At 44.8% G+C, this 27,476-nt stretch overlaps 1 protein-coding gene across 1 annotated transcript; it reads right to left on the bottom strand.

Moving 5' to 3' along the window:
• Positions 1–2,161: 2,161 nt before the first annotated feature.
• Positions 2,162–6,415, bottom strand: GP5 (glycoprotein V platelet). The gene is made up of 2 exons (XM_040349512.1): positions 4,256–6,415; positions 2,162–4,131 (listed from the first exon to the last, which is right to left on the bottom strand). Exon 2 carries the CDS (start codon positions 4,115–4,117, stop codon positions 2,180–2,182), a length of 1,938 nt encoding a protein of 645 aa, XP_040205446.1. The 5' UTR covers positions 4,118–4,131; positions 4,256–6,415; the 3' UTR covers positions 2,162–2,179.
• Positions 6,416–27,476: the final 21,061 nt, after the last annotated feature.

Below are 27,476 nucleotides of genomic sequence, written 5' to 3'. Positions count from 1 at the left end.
AAAAAAAAGAAAAAAAAAAATGAAGTCACACCAAATCATTTTGGTTCTCATCAAGTTCATGTTAGACCTAACAGATGACCTGAAAACGTGCCGTCATGGCTATGTAGGTATAGGGAGAGACACACATTCCCTTTCATTTGCTGTCTTAATGTACTTGTAGATTAGAGTTAAGGTTAGAAATTGCAGTTAAAGGATGAGATTACTTGTAGACTGGAGTTATATTGAGAGAAAAAAAAAAAAGTACATGACCTTTTGATGGCACTCAGTGTTACTGTCAGATGGCTTTATTTATCATGCTATTCTACTGAAAACTAGGGCTAGGGAAGTACTGTAATAGTGCAGAGCTATAGCTGGGAATGAAGACATGGAATGTGTCATTTTTACCCTTTGTGTTGTTGAATACAATGATGAAAATAAAGTTACATTTGAAAGGGTATCCAGGAGCGTGGGATAAATTTACAGTTCTACCATTCCAAAAATCATAACCAGTATCTGTAAAATGTGCATTATATGTTAATGTTTAAGCTACACAGTTTATACATAAGAATATATTTGAAAAAAAAAGTTGAAGTAAACTGGTCACAAAATAATTACTGACCTACCCCTAAATGCCCATTGTCTGTCTTTCATCAAGGCCCTCTGGTTCAGTGGCGTACTAAGTGGGTGGCAGGCCGTCCGGGGTGCCATACACTGGGGGGTGTCAGGCCGGCAACCCCCTCTGCGACTGAAGCGGAGACAGCGGGCGTGTTAAGGCAGCGGCACTGCGGTCACGGTGACAGGCACACAGAGAGACTGAGGCCGGTGAGCTGTAGTGGCTTTGCAGGAGGGGGGGTGTGAGCCGCACCTGAGTGACACTCATTGGCACACCCGGGACACGGCCGCAATGATCCCCGACCCTCCTCTCGTGGGCGTGGCTCTGATCAGTCTCAGCTGTCACACAGTTGAGCAGAGTGAAGCCGCCTCCCCCTCCTCCTTTATGTCTACACATAGGGAGGGGACCATCAACCGGCCAGTGCTGTGCATGTCCTGCCTGATCATCTGAGGTACATTATGGGTCTGAAGGGGGGTCTGTATTGTAGGGGCTGTATTGTAGAAGGTGTCTGCTCTGTAGGGGGGGTCTGTATTGTAGGGGGGGCTGCACTGTAGGGAGGGGGGCCGTGTAACATACAGGGTCCAGAGCTGTGGGGGGCTGTGTAATGTAAAGGAGTCCAGAGGTGCAGGGTGCTGTGTAATGTAAAGAAGTCCAGAGGTGCAGGGTGCTGTGTAATGTAACGGGGTCCAGAGGTGCAGGGTGCTGTGTAATGTAACGGGGTCCAGAGGTGAAAAATGCTGTGTAATGTAAAGGGGTCCAGAGGTGCAAAATGCTGTGTAATGTAAAGGGGTCCAGAGGTGCAAAATGCTGTGTAATGTAAAGGGGTCCAGAGGTGCAAGGGCTGTGTAATGTAAAGGGGTCCAGAGGTGCAAGGGCTGTGTAATGTAAAGGGGTACAGAGGTGCAAGGGCTGTGTAAAGTAAAGGGGTCCAGAGGTGCAAGGGCTGTGTAATGTAAAGGGGTCCAGAGGTGCAAGGGCTGTGTAATGTAAAGGGGTCCAGAAGTGCAGTTTTCGAGAGGGGGTACACAGTGACAAAGAGATATTGAAGGATGCAGGGGGCACAGTAGGCGTGCCAGATATAGGATCCGCCCCATGTGTCTCTTAAAGCTCTCATAGTAACAACTGTCCTTGTTGGAAGATTTCCCCCGATTGGTATCACATGGTACAGATGCACTGTGACTGGTCCTGTCTGTACCATGTGGTTACTGTGACCAATCACAGAGATCAACACAATAGTACACAATGAACGACTATGAATGAAAGCCATTCAATGTGCAAAATTTGCACAATGATCACATGGTGCTGGCAGCGGCCCCGTACACCGATTTTTCATTGGCTGTGTCTGGCAGATGACACTTCACAGCGAAGCCCATGAGGCATGATCCTGAGAGGCCATCATATGACATCCACCCAGGATAGCAGCACTCCTACTCATATTACTATATGCCAGACGGGAAGCAGTAAAAAAATAAAACTGAAGACAAAATGCTATAATGTATACCTATAAACATTATTTGTAAAGGTAATGTTTAAGAAGTGAACAGGAATAATAGAAAAAATGCAGATATATAAACATGCAGCAACATATTATTTCTTTATAGAATTAAAACTTAATGGTATTAAGATACGCTGTAGCTCCACAGGCTCCTTAGCACTACTGAAATAACTATGAATTTTTCTTATTTTCAGCATAATGAAACATGTCACAACTATAAGAACAATTTGAAGAGCTGCTGTAACCATAAGGAGATGAAAGATTATATTTCCATATGTTAGGCAAAATCCAAATAACTTTCTAAGCAGACAAGTATGTAATACTTGTTTGAATTTATGGGTTGTTCCCATATGACTAGGCAAAGATGTGCTTAAAGAATCATTATTATGCCAACCAGTGGTAGGATCATCAATTATGGATAAGTCATCTTTTGATGGTATAGGGGAATGGGTTGTTTCCACATGACTTGGGATCACAGAGCTGAGGTTGTGCCTGGAATGATCAGATAGCAGTTTAGTAGGAGTAAGGGTCACCTCACCGCTCGGTCTTATGTTTTGTGTAGCACTGGCTAGAGCAGAAAATGATGTTGCTGCAAAGGGATTGTCGGTTGCTATAGTTGTGTGGCTACAGACCTGTGCATCAAAATGAAGGACAGGTTTTCCTTTGAGCGCTGAAGGATCTTCACAAAAAATTGACATGAAATTCTGTATTATTTTTACATTCTCTTCAAACCAGAGCTTGAAATCTTTAAGCCTACAATCACATGCCCAAGGATTGCCATCAAGACGAACGTTCTTAAGCTTGGTCAAGGTTTTAAAGATGGTACCTGGCAGGTTCCGGAATTTACTATTGTTCAGGTAAACAATTTCAAGATTTACAAGAGGATGAAACATATCTTCAGGAAGATCCTCAAAAACATTGTTATATAGAGAAAGAATTTGTAGCTGCTGAAGATCCTGGAACAAGCCTTTACCAAGAAATTTCAATCCATTTGAATGCAAAGACAGCTCCTCAAGTTTGCTCAGACCACTGAATGATTCTTTTGGAAGACTCTGAAGCTTTGGGTTTCGAGTTAGAATCAGTAACTTCAGATTAGTTAGATTACTAAAAACAAAATTTGGTATTGTTGAGAGATTTGTTTGATAAAGCCACAAAATTTCGAGCTTCTCCATTTTGCCAAAAAGCACATAGGGAAGTGCAGTTAAAGGGTTTTCATAGAAAGTCAAGCTGGTTAACAAAGTCAAATAGAGAAATAATCCCTCAGGCAACATTTCTATTTTATTTTTGTGAAGCATTAGCATATTCAATTTTGGTAAATTGTAGAATGCTTCTTTGTCAACCATTACAATTTCATTTGCATACAAACGCAGCTCTTCCAATTCAGTGAGATTATCGAACATTCCAGGTGTTATTACCTTCAGAATATTATTATAGAGAAAGAGAGTTTTCAGTTTGAACAACGAGTTGAAAATATACTTTGGCAAAGACTTTAATTTATTTCTGGACAAGTTTAAGTGCCTAAGATTTACAAGATGATCTAGTAATCCAGCAGGCAATTCTCGAAGCAGATTTCTGTTCAATGAAAGGTACGATAGATTTTTCAGGTTTTGAAACATACATGGATCAAGATCAGACAATTGATTCTGATCAAGAAACAACTGCTCCAGATGAAATAATCTGTGGAATATTCCTGGAGGTAGACTTCTTATAGCATTGTTTGTCAGCTTCAGTGATTTCAGAAGAGGAAATTTTTGAAAAGCCCCAGATTCTATTAAGGAAAATTGGTTGCCTTCGAAAAATAGACGTGAAGTAACAGGCATTTCTTGAAAGCTGGTATTGGTGAGTTTTGTCTCTTGAGTGCTTTTTATACAAATATAGGTAAAATGATAGGGTATGGATAATGCAGCAATATCTGTAACTGAAGCACCTGAGCAAACAATGCGGTCCTTCACTGAGCAAGAACACAAGGATGGGCACAAAGCATCAAGAGCTACAAAGCTTGATGTACTTAATATTAGGAACACAAACATGATTGGCAGCCAACCTAAAAATCAGAAAGAACAGAGATCACAAGCGGTTCTGTCATATATTACATATTCAGAAGCATTAAAATGCTGACTTCAAACATTACTACAGTTACATTATATAAAAAATATATAATTACATACCAGATAGGAACCTGTAAGAAATTATCTTTATATGTTGCTGTCTTGTCTATATGTCAGTTAAGAATGTTCTTCAAGGCAGAATATGTACTTAGAAGTGTAGCACAGTGCATCCTGCTGATAGCAATGCTGACACTGGATCTGGAAATAGATGCTTATTACAGAGGAGCTTTTTTTCAAAAGGGAAACAAAATTATGTCACGTGATAAACATACATAGACAATAAGAGGCACATCATTCCGATTTGCTGCAATTTTGAATTGGAATGCCCATCCTTATGTTAAAAAAAATCATTCAACCTTAAAACTAGTATTTTGGTTTCGGGTAGATGTTAGACAATTAGGCCACTTTTGAGTTCTGTATCGCTTCAGAATGCTATAGAGCAATGTTTCTCAACTCCAGTCCTCAAGTATCCAACAGGTTATGTTTTCAGGGTTTCCATTATTGATCAGTTTCACTGCCTTCGTAATTACCACAACCGTTTCATCTGAGAGAAATCCTGAAAACATGACCTGTTGGGTGTACTTCAGGACTGGAGTTGAGAAACATTGCTATAGTAGACTGTTTGGTGGCGATGACTACGCATCTGCTGTAGCCATTAAAAAAAGGGTTGCACTCTTCCCTTATGAACATGTAACAGGAAGAGCATTAACAGCAAAAACTTCAAATTAAGTAGAAAAGGGCCAGGAAATATAGGCTAATAAATCTTGCCACTGAATATACATTTTCAGCAATCTGACCTATTAATACTGTACAGGTTGGCTGAAAGGTAGGTGGAAGCCGTTTTTACCTCGGCAGGTGGGTTGTTCTAAACATCTTTGAGAACTAACCACATATCTGTGTATGTAGGCTGCCTTAAATCCTGTCGAGATCACTGCTCTGTGTGGGCTAAACCATCACTTCCAGGACTCCTGTTCTTCTTAATGATGAAGATTGTCCAGCTGCAGATTTTTTTTTTAGGCCAATCACACACTTTCCTAATGGTATGGCATGATGTATAAGCACCTGCCTGTACTTCTCATTGTTCAATGTTTTTACTGAGAATAAAGAACCAGATACATCATTGTACAGTTACGTTTTACATATGCTGCTATGCAAACAAAACACAATGAACAGTAGATGTGGGGCAATGACAGCACAAAGTAAAATATAAGCTGGAGCAAAATGTCAAGTCCGAAGAAGAACCATGCAAATTAACCCCGTTTCACAAGGACAATCACACTTAAATGCTCCATAGTAACAGGAACATGAAGCAGCCTATCAAACTTACACAATTTAAATAAATGGTCAGGATAAGAAGAAAGCGAAAGAAAAGTAGGGAAAGAAGAGGGACACCAGGGGATCTGGTAAGTACAGTAATCAAGCAACGATCATTTGCAAGTCAACAGTAGTCTCATGGGGGTACAATCAAGGTTCCAGTAAGGATTGATCGAAGTCCAGTGGCAGGTAATTGCCTACCTATAGCTGCCATACTTTCAGGTGTTTAGTAATACGAAGTAATGTGGCCCTAATTTTGCTGTGGATGTGAATTGTGTTATATGTGTTATTCTATGTTTCATCTCGAGAAGACAAATATTGGGCATTTTCCACGCCTTAGGAGATGGTTTGTTTTGATGCAGTAGCAACATATCACAAGAGTTTAAATTGTTTTGTACGTATATTAGGTAAACATTTATTCAGCAGGGCCATGGTGGGGTCAGGTGCAAAGGTTACCCCAGCAAGCATTGGTAGTATATGAAACACCTCAGTCCAGAAGGCCGTCACAACAGGGCAAGACCATCAGATGTGCAAATGGATTCCCATATCTGTGCAACCTCGAAAGCATCGTGGGGTGTAAGTTAGAAGAATTTTTTTTAAAGTGATATTAAAAGGCAAAATTGTAATAAAATAATAATAAACATGTTATACTTACCTGCTCTGTGCAGTGGTTTAGCACGCTTTTCCCCTTCTCGGTTCCCCTGCCGCGGCTCCTGGCCCCTCCCTCCTGTCCAGTGCCCCCAAAGCAAGCAGCTTACAATAGTAGTACCCAAGCAAGCGCAGCTGCTCTGCGTGTCCATACAGACAGGCAGAGCACATTAAATTGTTGATAGCAAGGAGGTCAGAATCAGCAGCTTCGAAAGAAAGAGGTTGGGACTTTGAGTAAAGCATGAAAAATAGGAAGCAAAAATGAGCTGTGTTGGTTTGATACTGTTAAATTTAATGAATATTTCACAATTATATACATAAAGGCACAGTGGTTCATAATTCATAATCAATCTCAATTAATTAAATCATATTAACATATTGCACATGGGGAAATTATTAAAATGTAGTAATAAAACAATAAGCACAGAGTATGGAAAACTGCATTGGTAGAACATGATTGTGGCATCTGAAGCTCGACGTGTTTCGTGGCTACATTGCCACTCATCAGGAGCTGATGTATATTAGATGTCTAAAAAAAAGATATTAAACCAAACAATGAGTCAGGCTTGCATAAGAAGGGGGGAAGGGAGGGAAAAGAACCATCCACCCATACTTACAGGTCGATTGAAAATGAAACGTGTGGCAGTCAATATTGGGACGTCCTGCATGGGAGCTGAGGCGGCACATGTGGCAAAACAGGAGAGCATGAAAATGTGGGTGTGACTAATGAGGTGGTTCTCACCAGACCATCAATGATGGCGTGTATGAATATCTATACCATCTGTAAATAAACATACTGTATATTTCAATATATTAGTGTTTTTAGTGGATTAGTGTTGGATGAATAAGCCTGGTCTGCAGTGAGGTGACGAGTAGGGTTGAGCGAACCCGAACTGTAAAGTTCGGGTTCGTACCGGACATTTGGATTTTTGGTACCCGGACCCGAACCCAAAACAATTTGCTGTAAGTTCGGGTTCGGTATTCGGCAATGTAATGGCGAGCTGCAGGGCTGCCAATCAACATTCGTTTAACTCATCGTGTGACTTAGAAGCCATCACAGCCATGCCTACTAATGGCATGGCTGTGATTGGCCAGTGCAGCATGTGACCCACCTCTATATAAGCTAGAGGCACACAGCACAGCACTCTGCTTTAGATAGGGTAGGGAAGTGCTGGCGCTGCTGCTGCTCTGAGGGAGAGAATTAGATAGGAGTCAGACTGTCCTGCTTCAGAAATCAAATTACTCAGCGATCTACATAGCACAGCAATTCACCCTGCTATAGATACTTTAGGGAAAGGTTCCTGCCTGGTTTTGCTTTTAGGGAGAGAAATAGATAGGAGTCAGAAATCAAATTACACCAGCACTGCATATGTTACAGTGAGATACACCCTTTAGATATTTTTCTTCTATTGTGCTATTCAAAAAAACATCCATTTAGGGGAAAAAAATTGCAGTGTTTTCTCCAGTGTTTCCTCCATATCTGTACGTGTGAGATAAACACTTTAGCTACTGTTCTTCTATTTTGCTATTCAAAAAACACCCATTTAGGGCAAAAAAATATATTTTGCAGTGTTTCCTCCAGTGTTTGCAGTGTTTCCTCCATATCTGTACGTGTGAGAAACACTTTAGATACTGTTCTTCTATTGTGCTATTAAAAAAAACACCCATTTTGGGCAAATATTTTTTTTGGTGCGTTTCCTGCATATCTGTACGTGTGAGATACACACTTTAGATACTGTTCTATTGTGCTATTCAAAAACAAATTTTTTATTTAGGGCAAATATTTTTATTTTTGGTGCGTTTCCTGCATATCTGTACGTGTGAGATACACCCTTTAGATACTGTTCTTCTACTGTGTTATTCAAAAAACACCCATTTAGGGCAAGATCCTACATTTGAGAAATATGAGGAGAACGTCAAATAAGGGACGTGGCCCCGGTCGTGGTGCTGCTGGTGGAGCTCCTGTTGCAGGGTATAAGATTTTTGATTTTCTTTTCCTTCCCTTCCTGCTTGCTTCTTATACCCGTCAGATTATAGGTCGCATTGTATGGAGATACTTTGTGAACTACTTGTAATGACCTAGGATATCTTTCTTTTAAATCGACCTAGCAACACCTGTGATGTCTCTTGGAGACAAATCGACCATTTACTGACGGGTTAGTACTCACTCATTTCTGTTTTGCTTTTTGCTGACAATTGAAAATTATAAAATTGCAACTATGGTTCAAATACTGGGAAGGCAATTTGGGGTTTTTTTGTCTTCACATTTGTTTCTGAGCACTTCCCCATACATGGTAGGAGCCACGATGAGGATCTGTCATTGATTCATGTACATATATATTTTTTCTCTGTATATTTCTCCATGTAATTAACATTTTTAAATTTATACTTCTTACTGTGTATTGAAAGCATTTATTTTATTTATTTTTTCTATTTTAGATTGTATTGCGACATCTTTTGCATCACCCTAGCCCTGATGAAGAGGCGGTATTTCTCATAAGCCTCGAAACGTTGGCACAGCTGTTCTGGAAGGGTTCCTATTGCATTCCTCTGTCGCTTTAATATATATACAATTCTAAACCTATGTTCTATCCTTAGTAATGTTTGGTGCCGTTTGACGGTCACTTACCCCAGGTCGTGCCTTCTTTCCCCCCCTTGGTCATTTAGATGCTTTGTTGCTCATGCTGTTAACATTTACCTTGATACGTTGCCTACGAGCAACATTATTGAAATAAAATTTGATATTTTTGATACATTTTTTGTCGACTAATTTAGTCCTCACTTTATAACCAATCTCCCACGCATAAAATCCCATCGAGGAAACACATCCCCTCGGGGGTACAGCAACTGGCTTATATTCAGGGATGAGGTGAGAATGTTTTTTTAGTTTTCAACCATAGGGGACACCTTACGTTTTTTCTGATCCACAGAGAAATGGTGGCCAACGAGACCGACAGGCCTTTCTTTGGACCAGTCACCGACAAACAGTGAGTCTGACCTCCGAAAAACAGATCCGTAGCAGATAGATACATCCGCAGAGCACGGACCACATCCAAGGAATGCAACGCAACCTCTTTGGGATGCGACGGCCGAGGACACAAGGATGGAAGTACAATGTCCTCATTTAGATGAAAAGCCGAAACCACCTTCGGAAGAAACGAAGGCTGCGGGCGTAGCACCGCTTTATCCTTATGGAAGATCAAGTAGGGGGACTTGCAAGACAAGGCCGCCAACTCGGAAACCCTCCTGACAGATGTAATAGCCACCAGAAAGGCAACGTTCTGAGAGTGTGTCAAAAGATTAGGCTCTCTGATGTTTTCAAAGGCAGGTTTCTGAAGTACCGAGAGCACCAGATTCAATTCCCACGGAGGTAGTGGTGGTGGTCGAACCAGAGAAGCCACATGTCGGACCCCTTGCACAAATGTACTTACCAGTTAATGAGCCGTTAAGGGTCGTTGAAGGAAAACAGCCAAGGCTGAAATCTGCCCCTGAATGGTGCTTAACTACTTCCCGCCCGGTCAATAGTAAATTGACGTCCGGGAAGTGGTTCTGTTATCCTGACTTGATGTCCAGCAGGATAACATGAGGCGCGCAGCGCGGCGATCAGTGATGCGGGGTGTCAGACTGACACCCTGCATCTCCGATCTCAGTAAAGAGCCTCTGGCAGGGGCTCTTTACCACGTGATCAGCCGTGTCCAATCACGGCTGATCACGATGTAAACAGGAAGAGCCGTTGATCGGCTCTTCCTTACTTGCATCTGACAGACACGAGTAGAGGAGAGTCGATCGGCGGCTCTCCTGACGGGGGGTATACGCCGATTATCAGCGTAGCCCCCCCGCATATGCCCACACGGAACCACCATGGAAGCCACTAGGAACACGAGGGAAGGGGGAAACATGTGGGTGGCCAGGTATGTAACCCATGGCCATCCACATGTTAAAAAATATTCACAATAGATGCCAATCAGTGCCCACAAATGGGCACCGACTGGCAAAAATATAAAACAAGTGATGCCCAGCAATGCCACCATCAGTATCAGTGCCACATCTCATTGCCCATCCATGCCCACTTATCTGCCTATCAGTGCCACCCATAAGTACCCATCAGCTCCGCCTATGAGTGACCATCAGTGCCGCCTATGAGTGACCATCAGTGCTCATTGGTGCCCATCAGTGCCCGTAATAAAGAAGAAAACTTAAAATTTTCGGTCTTTTTTTAGTTGTTGCGCAAAAAAAAAAAAAAAAAAATCGCAGAGGTGATCGAATACCACCAAAAGAAAACTCTATTTGTGGGAACAAAATGATAAAAAAAATTGTTTGGGTACAGTGTAGCATGACCACGCAATTGTCATTTAAATTGCGACAGCGCTAAAAGCTGAAAATTGGCTTGGGCAGGAAGGTGTGTAAGTGTCTGGTATTGAAGTGGTAAGGCACGTTTCTGATCCACTCCACGCTGTAAAAACAGCAGGATCCTGGAAACCGAATATGCCCGTGGACGCCACCCTATCTCCTCACACAGAGATGTAGGCCTTACACGTGCGATGATCGATCTTCCGAGAAGATGACTTCCATGTCCTCAGCATGGTGGAAATTACTAAATCCGACAGGCCTCAGTCCCTCAGAACCTGACTTTCAACAGCCATGCTGTTTAAGCCAGCGACTGTAAAGTAGGATGAAGTATAGGACCTTGCAACAGAAGGTCCTCTCGCATCGGCAGTCGCCAAGGGGCATCCACCACTAGGTGTACAAGGTCGGCGTACCAGGGACGCCAAGGCAAATCTGGGGCAATTAGAATCACAGAAATCCCCTCCACTCTGTGGAGCAGACGAGGAAGAAGTTTCAGTGGGGGAAAGGCATAAATTAGACGATACTGTCCCCCACGGAGCCACAAAACGCATCCGTCGCGTCCGCCCATGGATCTTTTGACCTGGCCACAAACCTCAATACCTTTCGATTAAGTCAAGAAGCCAAGAGATCCGCGTCTGGCATGCCCCATCTCAGGCAAAGGAGTCGAAACACATCTGGGTGTAGCGACCATTCTCCTTGGTCCAGTATCTGGTCACTTAGGCAGCCCGCTTTCCAGTTTTCTACGCCAGTAATGTATATGGCCGACAGAGCCGACACGGTTCGCTCTGCTTACCTCGGGATGTGAGCGACCTCCGATGCTTCAGCCGAGCTTCTTGTTCCTCCTTGATGGTTGACATACGCCACTACCGTGGCGTTGTCCGACTGGATAGTGACTGATGGTGACTGGACGACCCTGCAGCCTCTGTGACCATGTGGAGAGGCACTGCCTGATCACCCAAAATTCCAGCAGATTGATCGGCAGGCGTGATTCTTCCTGCGTCCATCGACCCTGTGTTGACTGTACGCCCCAAACTCCCCCCCAACTGGTCAGGCTGGCGTCAGTCGTGATCAACGTCCAGTGAACGGGAAGGAATGACTTTCCAGACTGAAGGCCTGGAGATCTTAGCCACCAGAACAGGAAGTCCTGACTAGTTGGCTCACCAGTATTTGATAATCCAGGGACAACGGAGACTTGTCCCACTTAAACAGGATCTCCTTCTGAGTCATGAGACCCATGACTTGCATGCAAAAGCGCAGCGACGACCACCTGCGGGATGCCAGAAGCTTCACCGCCGCCTGAAGAGTCTGCAATTTTTCCAAAGCAAGAAGAACTCTTGCCACTGATGAGTCTAGAATCAAGCCCAGGCTTAGACATGCCTCGTCCTTCTTTGGGACTACAATCAGATTGGAGTAGAATCCCTGAAACCTTTCCGGCAGCGGCACAGGGACTATTACCCTACGCCTCAGCAGGTCCTGCACTGCCCCAAATAGGGCGTTCCGACGAGCCGGAAGGAGATGAAGGTTGGAGGGATAAAATCAGTTTGATGGACAAGAAAGAATTTCTATCTTGTACCCTGATGAAACCACTTCGCAAACCCACTGGTCGGAAAGCAGGGAGGTCCATCGAGCTGCAAACTCGCAAAGGCGACCCACCACACGAGAGTCGGGCGAGGGTAAACCTTAATGCAATAGCAGATTTGCTTGCAGGCTTGTTTGGCATGTGAACCCAGGGATGCTTTTGTTCTTCAGCTGGCCTCTTGTCTGCCTGGGAACACTTACCTGCGGGCCCAGACTAACGAAAAAACGTTTCTGAGCGGAAAAGAAGGGACCTGGCCTACGACAAGGCTCCTTAACTTTTCTGAATTGCAGGAGCAGCTTGCTCCTACCCCCCAGTGACATTCTTAAGAATGTCACTGCTTCAAATAGCCTCTCTCCCTGGAAGGGCAAATCCGCCAGAGCCTTCTTGGAAGTCTGGTCCGCAGACCAGTATTTTAGCCAAATCAGGCGATGCAGTACCACAGCAGATACTAAGGCTCTGAAAATCAGGGGAGCTGTATCCAGGGCTGCATCAGACATATTTGAGGCCATACACCAACTGGTCGGCCAGTTCTACGCAAACCGGGGAAACTTGTTGCTTTTCCAACTCCCGATGCAACAATTTTGCCCATTCAGAAAGTGTGACACCAGGGCTGCAGCAAAATTGGCCGTAATGGTGAACATGGACCGGGCCAACGCTTCGGACCTTCTATCTGCAGGATCCTTAAATGCAGGGGTCCCCTTTACCGGAATCATGGTTACCTTGTTTAACCTAGATACCACAACCGGGGGAAATGCCGATTTTTTCAGAAGGCTCTTCTCAAAAGGGGTAATGGACCGCCATGCGTTTTGGGACCGAAAAGGTCCTCTGCGGTCTTTGCCTTTGTCTATAAACTAAAAAATAAGTTACATAAGGAAACACCTTAATAGTGCGGGTCGGCTTGTGGGACCCAAAAAGGGACAAACACCTCAGTAGATGCCCCAGCTGCATCCTCCAGCTTGAGGGTTTCCCGCACTGCGGTGATAAGTGCTCCAACAAGCGCCTTCTACTGCACTGACCCGGACAGAGTCTTCTTCACTGTCCGAATGGTCCCGGTCTGCATACCCTGACACTTCAGAACAGGGGTCCTATGTCACAGCCAGGCCGAGCCTGAGTCAGAGCTTTCCCTAAAAGATGGTGGGGGAGGGGGCGTTTACCCCCCTTGCGCCCGCACACCGCCTAAACCCTGGAAACAAATGATTCCAGGGCCGCCGACAAAGCGTCCATAGGTACCGCAGGTGCAGGGGCACCGGTTGCTACCACTGGAATGTCTGGGGAAGAAGCGCCAGCTTCTGACGCCATGCTGACCCGCTCACCTGACAGCCACTTAGGGACTAAGTCAGGGTACAAAAAAGCCCACCCTCCTAGCTGCCACAGACCGAGGGGTATTCCCAGAGAACTCACCGCCCTGACATGCACTGTACAGCACTGCGGTCCGCTCTAACTCCTGCACAGTGTGTGCCTTAGGTGATCTGCTATTCGCGACGTTCAGAATGACAAAAATAGCACTAGAGGACAAAACCAATGTTAGATGGCCGCCGGCTGCCTCAGGAAAAAAGAGCACGAACTACAAGAAAATGGCCGCCCACTGTATGAGCAATAGAAACAGCGCGGCTACAAGAAAATGGCTGCCGGCTGTATTAGCCTTAGGAACAGCGCGGCTACAGGAAAATGGGGCCAGCGCATCCAAAATGCCGCCAATTCGTTCTGAGGTAAAAATAAAGGCAGCGAAAACACTGGGTCTCCGAGCGGAGGCTCCCCAAACTAGAGCGGACCTGGAAAACAGAAGACTACCGGTGGTAACCGGACTTTAAAGGCAAGACAATAGGAATAGCAAAAAAATATTTATTACAAAAAAAAATAAAGTAAATACAATATTCAAAAATAAAAAAACATACCAAATATTGGAAAGTATGAATTGGATCCCTTGTAGTCTACGCGTTTAGCCGTGAGGCTTCTTCAGGACGAACAAGAGATCAAAAACAGAGAACAAATCTCACTATCTGAAATTAGATATATTTACATTAATGACCAAACAATATAAAAAGTATATAACAGACATGTTTTGCATTCTAATGGTGCATCAGACATAGATCAAATGACATATATGTAAATACCTTGAGATGGACAAGATCTGATATATATATATTATACATACATATACACACACACACACGTCCGAATATCAGACAGCATATAGAGGGACCTGGACACACTGCGCAGCCCCCAGCCAGGACTCGGAGCCCCCCTCAGGGACCCCCCTGGGAGGGACACAGCAATGCATGGGGAGGAGGGATGGATGGAGAGGAAAGGGAGGGCCAGAGACCCCCTACTCGACCACCGCAGGAATGTCCAGCTGTTCTATCCTGCCAAGACAGGAGGAACTTACTTACCCGTCTCTGCGAGGACTGCTGGACGCATTCCTGACAGACCCATCACTGAGCAGTACGAAGTGGCTGCCAGCCACAGCCCACTGTGACTGGACAGCAGTAGCCCGGTCATATGTGGGCCCCCGGAGCAGGGCCGGCCTTAGGTGTACAGGCACCCTGTGCAAGCTAATCCTGTGGCGCCCCCCCCCCCCATATTCACCCCTCACCCCCTGGTCACCTAAACATACACAAATGGGAAAAAAACCAACATGCATGGGCCCCCTATCCCTCACTATCCAAAATGCCTATGTACACCTTCCCTCAGCACCTACTGTGCCTGTAGCCCCCTTTATTGCAGAAATACTACAGGAGATGGTCAGAGACTGCAGACATGGTACAGGAGAGGGTCAGAGACTGCAGACATTGTACAGGAGAGGGTCAGAGACTGCAGACATTGTACAGGAGAGGGTCAGAGACTGCAGACATTGTACAGGAGAGGGTCAGAGACTGCAGACATTGTACAAGAGAGGGTCAGAGACTGCAGACATTGTACAGGAGAGGGTCAGAGACTGCAGACATTGTACAGGAAAGGATCAGAGACTGCAGACATTGTACAGGAAAGGATCAGAGACTGCAGACATTGTACAGGAGAGGGTCAGAGACTGCAGACATTGTACAGGAGAGGGTCAGAGACTGCAGATATAACATAAGAGAAGGTCAGACCGTGGTCATAACAGGAGATGGTCAGAGACTGCAGACATTATACAAGTGTGTCCTAGCAGTGACCAGTGTGGAAAAACATTGACCACTGCAAACAAGAGTTTACAAGCTATAACTTTAAAGCGGAGCTCCACCCTCCACCTCATCAGAACCCTCCCCCCTCCGGTGTCACATTTGACACCTTTCAGGGGGGGTGAAGATACCGGTCTAAAGACAGGTATTTGCATCCACTTCCTGCCACACAGTCTGCGGGTAGACTGCGGGCAGGACGTCAGATTCCACCCCCCCCCCCCGTTGTGTTCTGGGAAACACACAGCTCCCAGAACACAGTGGGAACCAGTCAGCATGGTGCAGCGCGACTCGCGCTGTAGGGAACCGGGCAGTGAAACCGGAACACTTCACTTCCTGGTTCCCTCACCGAGGATGACGTGGTGGCAGCAGAGTGACGAGCAATTACTCGTCCTCTGCTGCGAATGGCGCTGGACTCCAGGACAGGTAAGTGTGCTAATATTAAAAGTCAGCAGCTGCAGTATTTGTAGCTGCTGGCTTTTAAAAAAAAATTCAGGGAACATCCGCTTTAAGTGCCAAAAAACAAACAAACGTATTTTCTAACAGTCATTTCTCAAGCACAGGAGGACAGTAAATGGTTAACGTGTGGGAAGCTCTCAGCCTGACCAGCTAATTCCTTCAAAGATAACAAGGAAGGTTAGATAAATCAGGGATAGGCGACACCAACTCCAGCACACATAGCTATAGAAACAGCTTAAGTTTGAAGCCTCTTGCAGAAGTCTAATCATCATTCAAGTGCTGTGTGTAGTGTAAATAAAAACACAGATAGGAAGCAGTGTGAGAAGACAGAGGGGAAGTCATCCCTCCATCATTGTCTAATCTACACACAGGACAGAACACAATGTTTATTAGACTTCTGCATTACCAGTGAGTGACATGATGATCATACCTTCTTCATTCTCAGGTATGTCGGATCCTCTTCATCCCGCCCTGCTCTGGTCACTGACATCTTCTCCTGATCAAATGTGGCGGGCTGGGCAATCTGATTGGCTAAGGGGGTGGTGATAGGCGGAGCAACTTAGAAGTCATGCCCTCCCACTCAGAAGAGCAGCGCTATTGGCTGCCTGACACACTTGTCTGTCCCTCTCCATCCAGCATGGGAAAGCCTTGGGAGGGAGAGGGGGGGGGGAAAGCTGCACACCGCTCTGCAGTGCACATAACACTTGCCCTGAGCGCCTTGCTGTCCGGGGCCCCTCTATCCTCTGCTGGGAGCGACAATGAGGAGGAAGAGGTGACTCGCATTCTGCGAGCTGTGATGGCCGCACGGCGCCCCCTGTTGGCCCTGGCACCCTGTGCAGCTGCACACCTCGCACACCCCAAAGGCCGGCCCTGCCCCGGAGCATATAGCTCACAGGCCACCCCTGGAGCAAACGGGGTACGTCGTGGCCGACCCAGCACGTAGCTAAAGGCCTGCTCACGCTCGATGGCCTGACTGGGGAGACTACAAGGATCTATATTATCCAGCCTGTCACCCAGCCGGCAGTTGAAAGTAGATCTCAGGATCAAAAAGTAAAAATTTAAAATAAAAAAGGACCTCCAGGACCTAGGGAGCCAGGTCCTTCTCCTACACTAGGCATAAAAAAGCTGAGCTGGCGAGTGCAGGGTGAGGTGTTATGACCAGAGGGACCGCCCCCTGGGCGGGGCTGTTCAGCTTTGCTATAAGTACATGTTTTTAAATAATCGAACATGTCTGCCTAGTCCTCTCCTAATAGACGGAACATAAGCCTAATGTCAAGAATTAAGGAAGCTGTGTCCATCCATGGACGAAAGAGAAAATACATTTACATTTTTGGTTGCAACATGACCAGCATCCCCGATTTGGGCTAAAAGGAAAATCACGATTTTTTTGCTTAGAATAACGTTTACGATTCTCGGGGCATAACGAGAATCTCTCACATTATACAAAAAAGTTAGGCTAACTTTACCCTTTCGTTTTTTTTATTCATTAAAGTGTATTATTTTTTCACAAAAAATTGCCTTTGAAAGACCAATGCGGAATTACAGTGTGACAAAATATAACAACCACCATTTTATTCTCTAGGGTCTCTGATTTTTATATAATGTTGGGGGTGCCAAGTAATTTTCTAGCAATAAATATTGATTTTTAACTAACTGTAAGCAGCAAGTGTCAGAAAAATGTTTAGTCTTGAAGTGGTTAAACTTTCCTCATCTACAGAGATAAGTTCATCCCTTTGATCTGAGAAAGGAATGTTACTACCTGGATTTTTTTTCAGCTGTCAGAGAACTCTCTGCACTTGTTAGATAGAATCGGGAAATGCTGTTTTGAGATCGGGAAGGGAAAAGAATTGCGATTTCGATAAACGATTAATTGTGCAGCTGTAATATTTTCTGATATTTGTTATTTCGCAGCACACTAGTATTTGCATTTTATCATTTTTATGATTGGGTAGAATGCCTGGAACAGTTCTGCTATAGGTACTAAAGCAATAACACCCTGCTACAGAAGGTCCAGTAGTGCTGCATGGAGATCTGCTAATCTGAGTGGTGACAAAGTTAAGCCAAAAGTAATGAACCGGTTAGCAAAATTCAAGCCTATAGCCCCTGGAAACCACCTCCCACACACAAGCATCTGGAAGTACAAATGTCTGCAAAGGCGTAAAGGCCCTCTAATGTTAAAGATGTATTTGATGGTCTGGGGTACTTTGAAGCCCAGTATTTTGGGGTGGATTAGGAGTCGGGCACAACCTTGGAGGTCGAGGCCTGGGAGTAACAATCTTTTGGCCTCCAAGTAGCAAGTCTTCCCAGACTGAGCCCTAGGTATCTCCTGCTGAAGAACTCGTGTACTCTTGCAATCAGTGACATCATTTATGAATACTTCAAACATGATTTTTGGTAGCAGGAGGAGAAGATCAGATGGCCATGGGGGACCAAGTTTCTATAGGCAGAGAGCAAAAGAAACCATAGTGTGTTTCACATGTCACTTGCAGTCAGGAGCAGCAGTGGGAAAGTGCTTCACCACATGATTAATGGAAAAGAGGGATCCCCTTTCACAATGGAACCAACCAAGGGGGAGGGGGATTTAAAAAACAGTACCCAGTGGTTCTAGTAATGAGGGAGATTCCAATGCTTGGCCCGCATGACCCACTCAAAAAGCTAGCCTTCAGGTACAAGGTCACACCTGGGGCTGTGCCACAGCTCAAGCCCTAGAAATCACACTACTTCTAACAGTATACCAAGGTCTGGAAAGAGCCACAATGCAGAGCCCAGTGCACGAAGGTCATATTCCAGGCTAGCCCTGCACACATACAGTGCAGCAGGGTCTGGGTACAGCACTCCAAAGTTTGGCTTAGGAAAGGCATCTCCAGGTAGCTATGTAGAGATGTCAGCAGTGATCTTAACATAGGAAAAGAAATATGAAAAAAGGTAGCTAGCAAAAAAAGCTAAGCTCTTCTCCACAAAGAGAAGAGAAAAGCTGTCCATCCTACTAGGTTACTTGCAAAAAAAGAAAAGTATTCTGGGAGTAGTAGGAGTTGTGCTGGGATGGTGCACAATTTTTCTTTTTGCCAGTGTCTAATCAACCAAGATGGCTGTACAGGCCAACAGCCTCTGAATTCATGTGTCAATCATTGAACGAGAAAGAATAGGATTTTTGTACTCACCGTAAAAAAATCTTTTTTTCTCTTTCGTCCATGGACTAGGCAGACGTTAAAACATGTAGTCTTTAGCAAAGCTGAACAGCCCCGCCCAGGGGGCAGTCCCTCTGATCATAACCCCTCACACTGCACTTAGCAGCTCAGTTCGTCAAAAAGCAGTACAAACTTAAAAAGGAGGGGTGTGTACTGTGTGTCTGTCCATGGACTTCAGAGAAAAGGATTTTACGGGGAGTACAAAAATACTATTTTCTATTTTCTCTTTTGTCCATGGATGGACACAGCTTCCTTATAATCTTGACTGTAGGGACGTTGCCAAGCAGTGTCAAAACGAGGGGTGGGAACAGCAATAAAACAAAACTTTACCCCAACACAACCAGAGTTCCCTTAACGGAGCAATTGCAACCTTCAACGGCCGCCTGCAAAACCTGGCGGCTGAAGCAAGCATCCGAAGATGCACTCACATCAACCTTGTAAAACTTAGTGAAGGTGTGAATGAATGACCAGGTCGCCCCCTTTACACACCTGTGAGACAGATGCTTGATGTCGGAAAGCCCAGGAGGCACCAATTGCCCTGTCCTTTAAGGGCATGAATTACCGTCTGTCTGATCCACCAAGAAATGGTGGCCGACAAGATTTCTTTGGACCAGTCACCGACACAAACAATGAGTCTGACCTCCGGAACAAAGCCGTAGCAGATACACCCTCAGAACACGTACCACGTCTAGGGAATGAAACGCAGCCTCCTTAGGATGAGACGGTCGAGGACATAAGGATGGAAGCACAATGTCCTCATTCAGATGAAAGGCCAAAACCACCTTCGGAAGAAACGAAGGTTGCGGGCGTAACACCGCCTTATCCTTATGGAGGATCGAAAACGTGGACTTGCAAGACAAGGCCAACTCAGAAGCCCTCCTGACAGATGTGATGGCCACCAGAAAAGCAACTTTGAGAGAATGTTAAAGGGGGAATCCCTCTGATGTTCTCAAAGGGAGGTTTCTGAAGCACAGAGAGCACGAGGTTCAAATCCCACGGCGGAAGTAGTGGCCGAACCGGGGGGGCCACATGTCGGACCCCTTGCACAAACGTATTTACCAGTGAATGAGCCGCCAAGGGTCGTTGAAAGAAAAAAGCCAAGGCAGAAACCTGCCCCTTAATGGTGCTTAAGGTAAGGTTCTGATCCACTCCACGCTGTAAAAACAGCAGGAACCAGGAAACTAAATGTATACGTGGACGCCGCACCATCTCCTCACACAGAGATGTAGGCCTTCCACGTGTGATGGTAAATCTTCCAAGATGACCTCGGTGCTCTTAGCATGGTGGAAATTACCGAATCCGACAGGCCCTGGTTCCTCAGTACCTGGCTTTCAATAGCCATACCGTTAAAGCCAGCGACTAAAGCAGGATGAAGTATAGGACCTTGCGACAGAAGGTCCTCCCGCATTGGCAGTCGCCAAGGGACCTGCACCACAGGCGCACTAGGTCGGCATACCAAAGACGCCAAGGCCAGTCTGGGCAATCAGAATCACAGTAATCCCCTCGGTATCCACTCTGCAGAGCAGACGAGGAAGAAGTTTAAGTGGGGGAAATGCGTAAATTAGCCGATACTGACCCCACGGAGCCACCAACGCGTCTGTCGCATCTGCCCAGGGATCTCTGGACCTAGCCACAACCCTCAATACCTTTGATTGAGTCTAGAAACTAGGAGGTCCACGTCTGGCGTGGCCGGTCTCAGGCAAAGGAGTTAAAGCACATCCGGGTGTAGTGACCATTCTCCTTGGTCCAGCGTCTGGGCGACTTAGGTAGTCTGCTTGCCAGTTTTCTATGCCCGGAATGCATATGGCTGATAGAGCCGGCACGCTCCTTTCTGCCCACCTCAGGATGTGATGGACCTCTGATGCTGCAGCCGAGCTTCTTATTCCTCCTTGATGGTAGACATACGCCACTGCCGTGGCGTTGTCCGACTGGATCCTAACTGGGCACCAGTACGTTCCAGTACATTGATCAGCAGGCGGAATTCTTCCTGTATCCAGCGACCTTGTGTCGACTGAACCCCCCAAACACCCCCCCCAACCGGTCAGGCTGGCATCTGTCGTGATCACCGTTCAGTGAAAGGGAAGGAATGCCTTTCCAGACTGAAGGGCCGGAGACCTCAGCCACCAGACCAGGGAGGCCCTGACTAGTTGGCTCACATGGATTTGACAATCCAGGGACCATGGAGACTTGTCCCATTTGGACAGGATCTCCTTCTGCAAGACTCGTGTGGAATTGAGCATACAGTACCGCCTCGAAGGAGGCCACCATGAGACCAAGGATTCACATGCAAAGCATAGCAACGATTACCTGTGGGATGTCAACAGCTTCACCGCCACCTGAAGAGCCTACAATTTCTCTAAAGGGAGAAAAAACCTTCACCACCAAGGAGTCCAGAATCAAGCCCAGGCGCTGAGTCGGCACCAACACCAACTTCTGGAGGTTCAGTACCCAACCAAATTCTTGAAGGGCCTGACTAGCATTCGCCACATTCTCCTCTAATTCTGAGTCTGAAGCAGCTCTCAAAAGGACGACCAAGTAGCCCACAATAGCGATTCCTCGCTGTCTCAGCCAGGCCAGAATCGGGGCAAGCACCTTGGTGAAAACCCTTGGTGCCGATGCCAGGCCATATGGGAGAGCCACAAATTGGTAGTGATCGTCCCCGACTGCAAAACGCAGAAATCGGATGCCTGATGCACATGGGGACATGCAAGTATGGGTCCTTGAAGTGCAAGGAAGCTAGAAAATCCCCCGGATGGAGTGCAGCGACCACAGAGCAAAGCGATTCCATCCTGAACCTTTGCACTTTTACAAAGGAGTTGAGGGCCTTGAGATCCAGGATTGGACGGACCCCGTCTTTTTTTTACTACAAACAGATTGAAGTAAAATCCCTGAAAACCTTTCCGGCAGCGGCACAGGTACTATCACCTTGTGCATCAGCAGGTCCTGCACTGCCCCAAACAGGGCCTACCGATGAGCCGGCGGAAGATGAAGGTCTGGAAGGGAAAACATCGGTTTGGTGGACAAGAAATAATTTCTATCTAGTACCCTGATGAAACCTCATTGCAAACTCACTGGTCGGAAAGCAGGGAGGTCCACTGGGTTGCAAACTCGCGAAGGCGACCCCCCACCCGAGAGTCGGGCAGGGCCAACCCTTCATGCAGTTGCAGGCTTGTTTGGTTTGCGAACCCAGGAACGCCTTTTGTCCCTCAGCTGGCCCCCTGTCGGCCCAGGAATGTCTACCTGTGGGCCTGGACAAATAGCCTCTCATCCCGGAAAGGCAAATCAACAAATTATTCCAGGACCGCTGACAAAGCGTCCACAGGTACCGCCTGAATGTCTGGGGAAGAAAACACCAGCTTCTGACGCCATGCTGACCCACACACTTGACAGCCACTCAGGGAACAAGTCCAGGTACAAGAAAAGGCCCACCCTCCTAGCTGCCCAGACCGATGGGTATTCCCAGAGGACTCACCGCCCTGACCCAGGCACCGCTTCAGCGCTGTCGTCTGCTCTAAACTCTTGCACAGAGTGTGTCTGAGGTGTCTCTGAGGTGATCTGCCATTCAGAATGACAAACCAGCGCTGGAGGTCCAGCCAAAGTAAAAATCCCCACAAAAGATGTCCGCCGGTTACCTCAGGAAAATGGCTGACCGCTGAATTAGCTATAGAAACATCGCGGCTACAAGAAAATGGCCGCCAGCTGTATCAGCATTTTCTGAGGTAAGAATAAAAGGCTGCAAAAACACTGGGCCTCCAAGCGGAGGCCCCCCAAAAGGCAGACCGCCCACACTAGAGTGGACCCGGACACAATGCGCAGCCCCCAGCCAGGACCCAGAGCCCCCCTCAGGGACCCCCCAATGAGGTACACAGCAGGCCCAGCAAAGCATGGGGAGGAGGGATGGATGGGGAGAGAGGAAAGGGAGGACTATAGACCCCCCTAATCGACCACCCCAGGAATGCCCAGCTGTTCCATCCTGCCAAGACAGGAGGAACCTTACTTACCCATCCGTGCGAGGACTTGCTGGTGTGTTCCTGACAGACATACTTCCGAGCAGTACGGAGTAGCTGTCAGCCACGGTTCACTGTGACTTAGACAGCAGTAGCCCAGTCATATGTGAACCCCGGATCATATAGCTCACCGGCCACCCCTGGTGCAAACAGGGCATGTCGTGGCCAACCCAGCGCGTAGCCAAGGTCTGCTCACGCTCGATGGCCAGACTGGGGAGACTACAAGGATCTATATTATCCGGCCTGTCACCCAAACGGCAGCTGATAGTAGATCTCAGTATAAAAAATAAAGGTTCTTCAGGACCATGAGCCCAATGGGAGCCAGGTCCTTCTCTACTAGGCAGAAAAAAACTGAGCTTCTAAATGCAGTGTGAGGGGTCATGACCAGAGGGACCACACCCTGGGCGGGGCTGTTCAGCTTTGCTAAATTAACATGTCTGCCTACTACGAAAGAGAAACTGGGTTTTTGTCACCATTTTTACAAGCATTTCAACTTCATTGACCTTATGCATTGCACTCTAAAAAGTTATAAGACACAACCTTATATTGGACATTAGATTTTTACAAATGTGAGACACAAGCACTCAAATATAAATAATGTATACATTTTACTGAAAGATTTCTAGTAAAGTATATGTCTAGAAAAAGCACCACAAACTAGACCGACACTAGACTATTTGTTTTATTTAAAAGGGCTTTAATCACAAAATGATTTACATGTATGTACAGTTGATATTTACAATTGAAAGTATTTTTACTTTTACAGTAGGGTACCGTAAACAGCAGCACTTTGTTCATTTTGATATGCAGCATCCATTTCTCTTTTCGGTTTGTCAGAACAATGGAATAAACAGGTAGAAGTTGAGATGCAGGGCAGAGTGTGACAAAAATCTCTACTTCCAAGGATGGAACTGTACAATATTGTTCCCCTGGAATGTAAAACTATCAAGCTTAAGGGCCCATTCACACCTAAGCGACAAAACGCCCGACGCGGGACGCTTCTGTCGCTTGAGGGGAGAATTCCCATTGCCGTCTATGGAGATGGTTCACATCTCATAGACGCGCAACGCCTGTCGCCTGAAAAAAAGTCCCGGACCCTTTTTTTCACGCGACAGGCGCGTTTTCCCATAGACAGCAATGGGAATACTTTAGAAAAAAAAAAAAAAAGATACATTTGTAATCGCGGCAAATCTGACGCTACACGCGTACGCGGCTGTCGCTTAGGTGTGAATGCAGCCTAAAACTGTTCAAGCAGCAACGCACAGTATACAGACCTTCTGACTACCAATCAAAATCTTGTACAGGTCTCAGAGATTTTAGGCTGCAATGGGGCGTGACATAATACTTGCAAACACAACTTTGTGCCTAAATCTTTATACAAAGGGAATCTACAAAAATGTTTAAATTTAGTAATTTCTAGTTAAAACCTCTGGTCCAAAGCTAATCATTTATTTTAAAGTGCATTCCCACTTTTGTCAAATTGGGTGAACACAACGTAACTGTACAAAAAAGAAAAATGATAAAGAAATGAAGCTTGCATTTTTATATACTCTTTTTTTTTTTTAAAGAAGCAAGGAAAAATCTTACTTGGTTCTCTTTTTGAGGGGGCTGGGGACCCAAAAAAGGACAAACAAGCTTGTCCTAAGGCTTTATATTGGGACACATCACACTGAATCTGTTGAGAAATGTTTGCAGTCAGGCATGCCACCTTCTCATAAGAAATATTTAAAAGGTAAATTTAAATGTAAAACTGTGAACAGTGCTTCTTTTTCAAAAAGCGGAAACACGCTCACTAAGTGTGTTTTGCACAGTTATAAAATATTTACAACCATCAGATCTGGACGTTGAGGGGATATTTGTAGGCTTTTTTTTACGGTGTTTATTATACTGTTGCTTGTTCCTAAACTGAATTATGGTAATGTTTGCAAAGTAGTGTACGATGATATTAATGCTTAAAAGTAGTGACAACTTCCAGCATCTGCAATTCATGAAACCGTTCTGACATGATCACTGCTGAGAAAATTATAGGTGCAGGTTGTCCTTGAAAAAACAATTTAAGCTGGCCACACAAGGGATTTTTTATGAATATTTTTTACACATTCAATGAAAATCCTTTAAAGTACAAAATCAAAGCAAAACTTTTTTTCTTTAGTTATTGATAGAGTGGAAAGGATTATAACACCTGTCTGGTTTTTATTGCCATCTGTGCCATTAGGGAGATTCACCTTCTCAACTGTCCTGTTTACCACGATCAAAAAAAAAAAAAACACCCTGACAGGGGTTATAAACTTTCCGTTCTTTGTCAAAAGTTTGCCCTTAGTTCTACTTTAAGGAAGCTTTTGTTTACCTATTAAAAACATTTTCAGTAACAGAAAATTGTTTAGGAAGGGATTGGCCGAATTTCGATCCACATATGAACAGTCCGGTTGTACACAAATCAGTCTATTGATCAACTTGTGTACAATCAGCCTGTTGGAAATTTTTCTCTTGATCAGTGCCACCAGATGTGCCTACTGTTTTTTACAGGTTTCTATTCTGCCATAACAAGTTTGAAAGCTAAACTTCAGAAAACCTGAACATGGTTTGCAGGAGAGCTGTGCCCACACTGCATGAACTAATTGCTTGTTTAGGTCTAAGGGGCATGGGAAAGTGGACTTATTTACCAGATCCTCTGCACTGCCAAACCTCTACATCCTCTTCCCTACTAAGCTGCAGCAGTTTAAGGTCCTGATATCATCAAAACTGATGCAGGGTCCATAGGCCTGCACTGGACACAAGGATGCTGAGACACATTCCCCTTCCAGAGCATTGAGTGCACCAACTGCCTGGGGAACAGAGGATCAGGAAAGTAACTGCTTTTACTGTCACCTAAATTAACAGGAAACCGCATGTGAGCGCAGTCCTGCAAGGAATTGTTCTTAGCTTTCCTGGAGCATTTTAATCAAAATAATTAAATGATGTTCTATACACATCTACAATGATTATTTTCTCATTGGAACAATTTAATTTAACTTTGTTACTCCTGAAAAATAAATTTTCCTTGCTACAAAATGACTTGTGTAATTGATGCAGATTTAAACAGCTTTATTTTGTTTACAATCAATTGGAAAAGTCAAAACTGCATAGTCAGCATTTGAACCTAGGGTAATTAAAGTTCAATTTGGTTACAATGTTATTATTTTGCAAACAAGAAGTAGTTCTATAATTTCCAATGCGTGAATGAGACATGACTATAAAGCGACAGCACTAAAGTTCATACAGGTGCCCATACAATTTTAAAAACTAAAAAGATTGAAGCTTTGGAAATGTATCGCTTTGGTCTGTATTTTCTTGGCAATGCATTCTAAATAAACCATGTTACACTACGTGCAATGCATCATCAACATGGCTATACAGGATCTGTGCTTTAACTGATGTGTCCCACAGTGCAACAGATTGAAAACAAATTGGACAAAACTCCTGCCAACAAAGAAAGGATACTGCATGACATCCAATATACATGTAAAAAACATAATTATACAACAATACACAGATTAGCAAAATCTAAAGCGCAGATGATGAAAACAAATAAATAAAAATAAATTATTGCAACAATTAGAACAAATACATTATTTAATATGAAAAATCGCAAGTTCAACTGCTCCAGGACGGACTGGTAGGGGGAAAAAATAAGTCAAAAGGCTGAAAAATGACTGTTTAAAAGTAAAATAATTATGATAGGAGACTTTAGCTACTATCGTCATGCAGTAACTGCAGCATTGTTTATTTTAATTAACATATGACAGAAATTAACACAGTCTACCAGTACAGGTCCTATGTGGAATAAGAATGAAAAGATAGCCAACGATGCAACAGTGCTATATACTTGGCCACGAGGAAAAAAGCTGCCAGTCATTTTAGATTACTAAAGAGGTATGTTGGTTACTTCTCAGCCATTTTCTAACTGGCTTAAAAGAAAAAACACAAGTCAGGTCTCTAAATAAAAATATACCAACATTCATCTCACTTATGCAGTTCTTGAACATCTAATATGAAATGTCAAAAGATCCAGCAACCAAAAAAGCACAAATAAAGGCTACACAAAGAGCATCAGATATACTCGCTAGCTACACAAAGACTGAACCAATTACATGAAACACAGGTGCTAAAGTATTATTTAGCAAGCACAGAGTGGACTATAGACACATTTATTGTGTTAAAAAGCAGATTTAGAAGGAAAACAAAAAACAAAAAAACAGAGGGCTGGAACTACTGGGCTTGGTGCATGGATTTGATAACCCCTAGTTACAGGTTACAGTACACCATTGCTCTCTATTTACTAAGCCCCTTTGTGTTCGCATTATACTAACACGGACATTACAGCAAAAATTATTTGCTCTAGTAAGTTGAATAATGACAAGCAGCAAAGATGGATTTGTACTACAGAACACAGCTCATTAAACCATATCTGTCTGACATACAAAAGGTGAATTATTGTCTAATAAAAAGGGGCACTGATTCAGTCAGCCCTCAGCCATAAAATGATACTCTCAACAGAGGGTAGTGATCAGAGGGCACAACTAGTAGCGTTGATGTTATTACATA

This window comes from Rana temporaria, chromosome 4, assembly GCF_905171775.1.
Source record: "Rana temporaria chromosome 4, aRanTem1.1, whole genome shotgun sequence".
Taxonomy (NCBI): Eukaryota; Metazoa; Chordata; class Amphibia; order Anura; family Ranidae; genus Rana; species Rana temporaria.
This window is presented reverse-complemented; position numbering and strand designations above follow the sequence as displayed.